Source organism: Carya illinoinensis, chromosome 11 (genome assembly GCF_018687715.1).
Source record: "Carya illinoinensis cultivar Pawnee chromosome 11, C.illinoinensisPawnee_v1, whole genome shotgun sequence".
Taxonomy (NCBI): domain Eukaryota; kingdom Viridiplantae; phylum Streptophyta; class Magnoliopsida; order Fagales; family Juglandaceae; genus Carya; species Carya illinoinensis.
Window position 1 is genome coordinate 41,925,912 of NC_056762.1, and position 10,415 is coordinate 41,936,326.

The following is a 10,415-nucleotide window of genomic DNA, read 5'->3' on the forward strand; positions in this document are numbered from 1 at the left end:
CGCAGGCAGTTTCAGAACCGTCTACTCCTACAGTTGCAATTCGCAGGTTAGTTAGGACTATACGTCCCCCACAGCGTTTCTCACCTACTTTGAATTACATTCTGTTGACAGATGGTGGAGAACCGCAGAGTTATGAAGAAACCTTGCAAGATGAGAATTCTAGCAAGTGGGAGCTGGCCATGAAAGACGAGATGGATTCCTTGCTAGGGAATCAGACATGGGAGTTGACAGAACTTCCATCAGGGAAGAAGGCATTACACAACAAGTGGGTGTACCGGGTGAAAACTGAGCATGATGGCAGTAAGAGGTACAAGGCTAGACTTGTTGTAAAAGGCTTTCAGCAAAAGCAGGGTATTGACTACTCTGAGATCTTTTCTCCTGTGGTAAAGATCACAACTATCAGGATGGTACTGGCTATGGTTGCCACTGAAGATCTATTTCTTGAGCAGTTAGATGTGAAAACAGCTTTTCTTCATGGAGACCTTGAAGAAGACATCTACATGCACCAGCCTGAGGGGTTTGTGGTACAGGGAAAGGAAGGTTCAGTTTGCAGACTGAAGAAGAGCTTGTATGGCCTGAAGCAAGCTCCTAGACAGTGGTACAAGAAATTTGACAACTTTATGCACAGTGCAGGGTACATTAGATGTCAGGCAGATCACTGTTGTTATGTCAGGCATTTTGACAATTCTTATATTATTTTGCTATTGTATGTGGATGACATGCTTATTGCAGGGGCTAGTATTGATGAGATCAATAATCTGAAGAAGCAGATGTCAGAGCACTTTGCAATGAAGGATTTGGGAGCTGCAAAGCAAATCCTTGGCATGAGAATTGTCAGAGACAGAGTCAGAGGTACGTTGAGACTCTCACAGGCTGAGTATGTGAAAAAGGTACTCAGCAGGTTCAATATGGACAAGGCCAAACCAGTTGGCACACCCTTGGGAAGTCACTTCAGACTCAGCAAGAATCAGTCACCAGAGTCAGAGGAGGAACGAGATTACATGAGTAAGGTTCCTTATGCCTCAGCCATTGGTTCACTTATGTATGCTATGGTTTGTACAAGACCGGATATTGCCCATGCAGTGGGAGTTGTGAGTAGATACATGAGTAACCCAGGAAAGCAACATTGGGAAGCAGTGAAGTGGATTTTGAGGTACCTAAAGGGTTCCTCAGAAACCTGTTTATGTTTCTCTGGAGAGAGCTTGGAGGTGCAGGGCTATGTTGACGCTGATTTAGCTGGAGATATTGACAGTAGAAAGAGTACCACGGGCTTTGTTTATACACTTGGTGGTACTGCAGTGTCATGGGGTTCTAATTTACAGAAAACAGTTTCTTTGTCTACAACAGAAGCTGAGTATATTGTAGTGTCAGAGGCTGCAAAGGAGATGGTATGGCTACAAGGCTTCTTGGAAGAATTGGCTAAGAAGAATCAGAAAGGCACTCTCCACAGTGATAGTCAGAGTGCCATATTCCTTGCCAAGAATCCAGCATTCCATTCCAGGACCAAACACATTCAGATCAGGTATCACTTCATACGGTCATTGTTAGATGACGGACAGTTGTTACTTGAAAAGATATGTGGAAGCAAGAACCCTGCTGATATGTTGACAAAGGGTGTTACGCTTGAGAAACTGAAGTTGTGCGCAACTTCAGTTGGTCTTCTAGAATGAAGACAGGAGCAGTGAGTTGCAGAGGTGGAGGATATCATGTTTGAGGAAGACGGTGATACAGCGAGTGTACCAGTCTCCAAGTGGGAGAATTGTTGAGTAATGTGGAGTCTGGTTCACACCGCTCGAGCGGAGTCATTGGCCGCTCGAGCGAAGTCAGGCAGAGTCGAACGCTCGATGTTGGCTCAACAGTGAGCTCGAGCAGGAGGAGTTCGCTCGAGCGGAGGCATTGGCCGCTCGAGCGAAATCAGGCAGAGTCGAACGCTCGACGTCAGCTCGACAGTGGGCTCGAGCGGGATGCGGAAGGGAAGTTCGCTCGACGCGCGCTCGACACGCCGCTCGAGCGAACATGCGTTTTAGGGATTCCGCCGTTTGAACTATATATATGATTTTTGCCTCTTTTGTCTGTAACAGAGCAGCTACGAAAACACTGTGGATGAACAGTGTTGTGACCCATCTTGTAGTGTGATTCCTCAATAATAAAAATCCTCTGCAGCTCCCGTGGACGTAGGCAATTTGCCGAACCACGTACATCTTGTGTCGTGTGTGATTGCGTGTGTGATCGTTTTCTCATTCGGTGTTATTTTTCAATTCATTGTCATCGTTTTTCACAACAGTACTGGCATATATATATATATAATTGTTCTTTAACGATCGATCGACACTGAGGTGCGTGGGATCGATGCAATATATGTGGGTGGGCTGGCTGCCGATCTAGTACATGCAGTTCGGAGCAGGCAGGCCACAACAAGAGCAGAGCTAGCAGTACAAATGTGTAATGAGTATAAATATATATGCAGGCAGGCAGGCAGGCAGGCACAGCCACAGAGGCAGGTGGTGACTGTGCTCATGTCTCAGTAGAAGTAACGTTGTGGGAAGCCTTTTTCCAACTGCTTTTATTCTGATTGGTTTGCCTTGTGATCACCCGTCCTATCTATTTTTAACCCAGCTTTTCCTTTTCTCTTCCCTTTTGGGTTAAGCTGATCTTGTTGTATGCAGTTACTTGCATTATATATCTAATGAGGGTGCTGGGCCCTATAGGAAAAGCCTCGTTCTGATCAGTACTTGTGCAAATGCCTGTCTGCCCGGAGCTCATTCTTAATTTCTTATCAGGAATATATATGAAGCTAATGCGTGATTTGTAAAGCCAAACAATTTGTTTTCTCGAACTTTATATGTCGCATGTATATGTTGTCATGAACATGATCGCTCAAGAACGAGCTGTGTCTCTCAAAACGGAGGTGGTTAATCAAGTCGATCCTCCTCACGAAGCTGAATGACAAAGCTCACAATAGAAACCCAACCCAAGCATATACATTCGATCGGCATGAAATTTTTTAGTATGCTTTGATGAATCATAATCTTTGATTTCGTATCAAACTTTTGCTCACAAACACGTCTGTCCTGTCTGGCCACCACACATTTTGCTCCAACAAATCTCTAATTTTAGCAATTGAAAAAATCAAATAAAACCCCAAATATAATGAAACCTGCCTCAAGATTTATCAGGAGCCCCCGTCACTATGATGTAAGCATTTCAAGGAATAAATTTGCTCAACAAGCTGAAGTTACATCCCACCCCAAATACGGACAGCCCAAGTATTCAAAGTCCAGAAGAAGCCCATTCAATATTTTATATTTAATAATAATAAATTATAAATACAGTTACTTTTATATATATTTTTTTATATTTGATTAATATGATTAATTATATCATTTTTTTAATATAAAATAATTATTTTAACTAATTATATTAATAAAATATACAGAAAAAATATAAAAATACTTGTATGTATATAATTATTTAATAATATTTATTGAAAAAAATTTGATTATAAGCGATTCTGCGCACTAATATGTACACCTATTTAATCTGATTGGTCAGAAAGTTAGACTTTAATAAAAATAGTATTAATTTAAATTTTGAATATAAATACAGTAGAATTAATATACAGATTGGTACACGAATCCATTTGTACGTAATAAAACTCTATATACTTAGTGCTCATTTGGTTGTTGGACTGTATTAAAATCATCTCAATTTAATCTAATTTTAAACTGAATTTAATATTCAAATACAATTTTTAAATCACTAATTTATCTTAATTCAAAACATTTTATATATGAAATCCACAACTTTATTTTAATTTAATACTTATTTATACGTAAAAATTATAATTTTTATCAATTTCTTATAAATAGATCTATTTATTTTAATATTTAAATATATTTAAATTCATATGTTCTATAAAACTGACTCTAATATCTCTAACTTACAATTATTTTTAAAAAATTTAATTTAATGTAGAATTACAGCTTCAGAATAAGACAAGCATGCCAGAGGAGGGGAGAATAAACTCACTCCTTCCAAGCAAAGAGCCCACCTTTCACGCACTCGGCTTACTCTCGCACGCCGTCAAACACTCATTCGGGCTTCGCAGAAGTATCCATCCCTCTAGAAACCTCTTCCTCTCTAAAATCCGCTCAGATCAATCTCTCCGTGTGTTGACCAAATGCATCCCCAACAGCAGCAGCAAGACTCCTCCTTTGACCCCGACCCTCAGCTCCCATCCATCAAAATCCACCACCCTGCCTCCCCTCGCCACCCCTCCGCGTCAGTGGCCACTCCCACACCCACCGCCGGGGCCCGCCGCAAGATCGGCGTGGCAGTCGATCTTTCCGATGAGTCCGCCTACGCTGTCCGTTGGGCCGTCCACCACTACATCCGCCCTGGTGACGCTGTCATCCTCCTCCATGTAAGCCCCACCTCCGTCCTCTTCGGTGCCGACTGGGGCTCTATCGACCTCTCCATATCCTCCACCGAAGTTGTTGATGAGGACGGCACCACCACCCCCACCACCACCGCCACCAAAGCGTCTGAGCAAAAGCTGGAGGACGATTTCGACGCGTTCACGGCGTTGAAAGCCGCAGATCTAGCGAGGCCGTTGCGGGAGGCGCAGATCCCGTACAAGATCCACATCGTGAAGGACCACGATATGAGGGAGAGGCTGTGTCTGGAGGTCGAGAGGCTGGGCCTCAACGCCGTCATCATGGGGAGCAGAGGATTTGGTGCGGCGCGACGCGGCAGCGACGGTAAGCTCGGCAGCGTCAGCGATTACTGCGTCCACCACTGCGTCTGTCCCGTCGTCGTGGTGCGATATCCGGACGACGGCGATGGTGGCGTGCAAGCCGTGGTTGATGCTAAGGAAGAGGATGGGGAGGAGGAGAAGAACAATCGGAAAGGTTAGTTTTGTTCTTCTATTCTCTTTATTTTAGCTCAAACATACTAAGATTTTACAATAATTTTTTGAATTTTGCTTTGAATTGTGTGATGTAAATTGATCGAGTGAAACTGGTGATTGTTTATGGACTTGTCTTGTGCTTCTTGTGTGGGTAATTTGGCTTAATGAGTGATGTGTGCTTTGTTGCTTGAGGTATAACTAGAATGTATAGGGACTGAAATGAGTGACTTCCCCGCAGAGTGGCAGAGAACTGAACGTGGATTGGCTCTCTATAACAAAGTTCAATGAATAATTTTAAGCATTTTTGTCTCATTGACAGTTGGAAGAGGAAATTATAGCAAGGAAAGGAACGGCATTTGGAGTGGGAATGATTTTGTGTCCTGTCGGAATATTAGTAACAAGAAAATTACGTCAGGCGTTTGGATATGCTGCAAAAGCCAATTTTGATGCTTTTTGGAAGCAGATGATTGGTTCTTAGATGTCTTTTTCATTTGTGAATGTTGCGATTTTAGTATGAGAAGATGTTATGATGCGGGAGTATGCATGGATTTTGAAAGGATGGCCACCTTCATTGGAGGTGGATATCTTTTAAACAGGACCTTGGAGGTGTGTTGGAGTATGTAGTTTGTGGGGGAGGTGCAATTGTATGTCTGGTTTGACCTGGAATGGTTTGTTCAAACAAGACTGTTCCTAATTTTTTAATCAAATGGGAGGTTGGGATGCATTTCTTACTTACATTACCTGTGATTAGATTTTTAGGAACATTAAAAGTTGGAGTTCTGACGCCTCATGAATTGTGATAAAGAACGCAGATTTGTATGTATGGATACAAGAGTACAGGGTTTTGCTGTAATCCATTCAGAGGGATCGTGTACATAGGCACAAAGCTTGCAGATATGGCGAGACTAAAAAATTCGAGTAGTACAGTTTAAAATGCTTGGGATGAAGCTTTAAGTACACATCCTGAATCATGCATTTTATGATCAATATTTTGTTTGATGTTGATGATGGAAAACTTTTAATATCTATTTTATAAACTAGGGGCAGGTGAGTTTGTTTATTTGTTTAAAAGAAATAGGGTTTTAGCAAAAATGTCTTTCTCATCAGAATTCATTGTGCACTCAGCAACTTTCCCTTATGGTTTGCTTTGCTGCTTGTGCTTCCATAATTCAATTTGCAGCACGTTTCGTCTCTCAGACTTGTGAAATATGGGGAAAGTTTCATTTAGGCATAGTTTATTAGCATCATTAGTAAGATTGGGTTTTAGTTCCTTAGTTTATGGAATCTCGTCACTTAGTTGCTCTTGGTTTAGCTACTGAAGATTTGTAGCCCCTCCCTCCCTGGGCTCACATATTTTGGGGAAGAGAATATCAAGTATAATTTTCTGCTACCACTGCTGCTGCTGCTTGGTTCTCTATGAAACACTGCTCTAATTAGTTCATTTAACCTAATATTTTTCATAATTATATCCTTGCTTAGCTAATAACAAATGTTATGATGGATTACTAAGAAAAATGTGAACTGGACATTTAGAGAATTCTTAGGAGAGGTTTGGATAGTGAGTTGAGATGAGATGAAAGTTGAATAAAATTTTGCTAGAGTATTATTTTTTAATATTATATTTGTTTTGGGATTTGAAAAGGTTGAATTGTATATTGTATTTTGTTTGGAAGTTTAGGAAAGTTGTAATGAGTAGATTAGAAGAAATGAGATGAGTTGAGAGGCTTCTTGTATCCAAAGAAGGCTTTAATGTTTATCCCAATATAGTTTAGATCAGCTTTCATTGTGATCTTACTTCATCCAAAGAAAGATTGTATGCTTCTTTTCATTACTAAGGGATGAAGATTGGTTTATGATTGCTGTAATGGATCATATTGACATATTAATTCATTTTTTTCTTCAATACTAGTTAATATATTGTGTCCCTGCCTTCAGATATATTTGACAATTTGCCTACTGCTATATGTCTAGTTATAAATCTAGGAAATTTTATTTGGACACTACAAAAAAATACTTCAGCATTTTTTTCTGTTGTGAGTGGCGGGACTTCTGAGACTTAGTGGGACTGAGTACTGCAGGCTTTTGGCTTAAAAGACTTTGTAAGTTGGGGGACCAACAAAATCTGCTATTGTATTGGATTCTTTGGTACAATATAAAATACACCTTAGAACCGGATGCACTAAGATGGTTGAAATATGGGAGTAGTAGTCCAGCTTGTTATCACTCAAACTAACATAACTATGTTTTGCTTATTTTGTGGCAGACGTTTAGCAGGAGAATGGACCGGCATGATCCTTTATTCCTCTTGCAGGTATGGATATAGGTGCTGGACATTTCTATCATTGTACTTGAATTCATTACACTTTATGAACGTGCCCTTTTAGTAATTTCAATTTCTTTTCTGGTTAAAGCTGGTTTGCATAAATTGAATTTCTTACTTTCTTACACCTCTTGGATTTCAAGTAACCATACGGTGGATAAACCCTTTAGTTTTTGTCCATGGATGTTAAACTTGTACGGACACCAAATAACACACAACCACTTTCTGTTTTGTTGTGAGTTTCCTGCTGATGGCAGCCTCTTGTGGTTATATCTCAGCTTAAATTTATGTTGTAGACAGCATTGAAGGCATCTGATCAGAGGCCAGGATCAGCTGATGCGCTGTAGAGATGATGTATGTTCTTTGTTGCCTAAGCCTTTGGTGAAAAAAGGTGGATTGCAGAATGCTTTTTCTCTATCTCATGTGTCAAAAGATTCTCTCCTGTATGAACTTTGGGTGGATTAGGAATGATATCTGTATGGTTGAGATTTATTGGATGCTTTTATGCGTTTTTATTTTATTTTTTTGAAAAAGAGTTATTACTGAATTGTGATGTGCTCTATTGTGATCCATTTGCTTCTTACTATCTTTAGTACGTCTGCTTTTGCTGGGTTAATAAATTTGGGTGAATAGGTAAAATGCATTGATAGGCAAGTAGCAACCTCAATTAAAGTGACAGATTGAAGTTCTAGGCGGTTTTGTATGGGTTTATTTGGAAAGAGCGAATGAAGGTACCGCTCAAATGCTTGCTTTTTGTATGGGTTTATTCTCCACTGTTTGAATAATATTGTTTAACCCAACTATCGGTGGTGCTAAATGAACAATTCGCGGGGTTCCACTGGGAAAGGCAGAAGAGCTAAAAGAGCATGGAATCTGATGCCAGACAGAATATGGATTAATTCTGCACGCTAATTTTAATATATAATTCATATGGAGAAGTTAAGAGATTTGTCTAAAATATTGACAACTTTGAATCATATTGATTAATAATAAAATTTGAAATGTTTTTGTTATGCGTATAAGTTGGATTTAAATATTAGCAAATTTTAAAATTATGAAGTTTTTTTTTAATAGAAAAATTTAAACTATTATATGAAAAATTAATATATAAATCAATAATAATTTTATCAGAAATTTGGTTAAAATCAAATTTAGAATTACTTTTAAATTTAAAATTAAATATTTACTAATAAATATATGATTTAAAAGTAAATAATTGATATTATTTAAAATAATTTTAAAAAAAATTAAATGATATCTAATCAACTAATAAATAGAATAAGTAATATTCTAATCAATCTAATCAACTTAGTTCTAAAAAGTAAATAATTTTAAATAGAATAAGTAACCAATCTAATCAACTCATCCAACCTTCAACATTTTGGACAAAATGTTCTGACGCGAATACTAGCACATTCATAATGGAGTCATGCACCTTCGGTAGTCCTGAACTCTTTCAAAATGGCTATTTTTTTTTTTTCCATACATTTTTTTTTATTTTTAAAAAACTTTTTAAAAAAATTTACAATATCATAAAAAAATACTTATTTAATCGTTGAGTAAAATAAAAATGTATCCAAATCCATCCTCGAGACAACGAGTATTTCTCTTTATAATTTTGTACATAAGGATTGAGAATTATTTCAATCTTTAAAAGTGATTTTCAATATTGATGTGTTAATTTTTTTTTATAAGCTGAAATTTTTTATTTAAGAGCGGTTTGGATAGTAACATACCATAAGATGGGATGATTTTATATGAAATTTAAAATTTGAATAAAATATTATTAGAATATTATTTTTTAATATTAATATTATTCTAAGATTTGAAAATGTTAAATTGTGTATTATATTTTATGTGAGAATTTAGAAAAATTATAATAATGAGATGAGATAAGATGAGTTTTTTATATGAGTTTTTTTATTTGATATTATTGAGAAGTGAGTAATTAAATTTATAAAAACAAATTTCTTAATTAAATTTGAACCAAATTTTGTTACGTATACTAAGCTTGACAATCCAAACTTACCTTTTATAAATAACTTTTGCGTAGATATAATAGGTCTATTAATGTGTGTACATATATACGCACAATCTAACGATGTTAAGAGCACTAATAGTAAATTAGTTAAAGTTAAATTTTAGCTAAAGTGTAATAATGAGTTCAATAAATAAATAATATTTTTAATTTTAGATCATATGATTGGCCAAATTTATTAAGTTGAAAAATAATATTCTCGACTTCCCACAGTTATTTCAAGGATTGTTTCCTTCAATATTTGTTTTCTGTCTTCTAGCCATAAAGCCTCGTTGATGCTGAAAACATCTATTTCATTTTAGTTTTCTGTATAATATATAAATTTATTTTTATTAAATTTTGTTGGCTACAAGGTCATTGATAATTCTTAATACTTGAAGTATGTAACTGTTTTAAAATGATTTTCAAATTTTCACGTCTGTTACGTGAAAGAAATTTAGTTCCTTTAACAGAATTTTAGAATTCCACTTTTTCCTCTTAAGAATTTATTTTATGTTAAAAGGAATTTTTAGAATTAAAATAATGAAAAATGAAAAATTAATATTTTAATAAAATAATAAAAGATTTATTCAATTTATTAAAAGTTAATTTTTTAAATTACTAGTTAAAAATTAATTATTGAAGTCACTGTTAGTGCTCTAAGGGAGCTTTTCGTGTCTATTTCAACTTGCACATGCCCATAGCATTCATTTCCACAAATTTATTTATTTATTCTAAAGGCTGATTCGAACCGCGAAACCAAGTCCACTAAATTCCCCTCTTACTACATTACATTTACATCTCCTGGTCTGCCGTCGGATCGTCACACACTTGGAACCAAAACAAGGACCAATAATTCCATGCTTCTCAAATGAAAGAGACTCGTTCAAATCAAGATAAATATAAGCAGCAACAGGATATGCGCATATACCTCAATTCCTATAATTGATGAGCATTTCTTTGCATGCCACCATTTTTTACATTTTTCAATTTGGGAAAATGACGACTCATTTCCCACTTGACAGCGATTATCCATCATTCTTATATTTAAGTTTCACAATATTTATATTTATCATTTTTCGTATTAATGTAAAACACGTGAGATAAATTCATAACCCCTCCTCCCAAAAAAAAAAAAAAAAAATCCCAATACCTTGCAAAAAAGAAAG

General features: G+C 36.7%; 1 protein-coding gene across 3 annotated transcripts; it reads left to right on the top strand.

Moving 5' to 3' along the window:
* The first annotated feature begins 4,021 nt into the window (after positions 1 to 4,021).
* Positions 4,022 to 7,776, top strand: LOC122281570 (universal stress protein PHOS32-like). Of its 3 annotated transcripts, none has more exons than XM_043093181.1 (3): positions 4,022 to 4,910; positions 7,173 to 7,220; positions 7,508 to 7,776. In XM_043093181.1, the coding sequence occupies exons 1-2, from the start codon at positions 4,181 to 4,183 to the stop codon at positions 7,178 to 7,180; spliced, it is 738 nt and encodes a 245-aa protein (XP_042949115.1). In that variant the 5' UTR covers positions 4,022 to 4,180; the 3' UTR covers positions 7,181 to 7,220; positions 7,508 to 7,776. The 3 variants fall into 3 exon arrangements, with proteins under 3 accessions (XP_042949115.1, XP_042949113.1, XP_042949116.1); XM_043093179.1 differs by having other exon boundaries at positions 7,526 to 7,776; XM_043093182.1 differs by having other exon boundaries at positions 7,530 to 7,776.
* Positions 7,777 to 10,415: the final 2,639 nt, after the last annotated feature.

Bases quoted from the DNA above. Each gene is read 5' to 3' on its own strand.
- LOC122281570 (XM_043093181.1), top strand. From the start codon at position 4,181: ATGCATCCCCAACAGCAGCAGCAAGACTCCTCCTTTGACCCCGACCCT.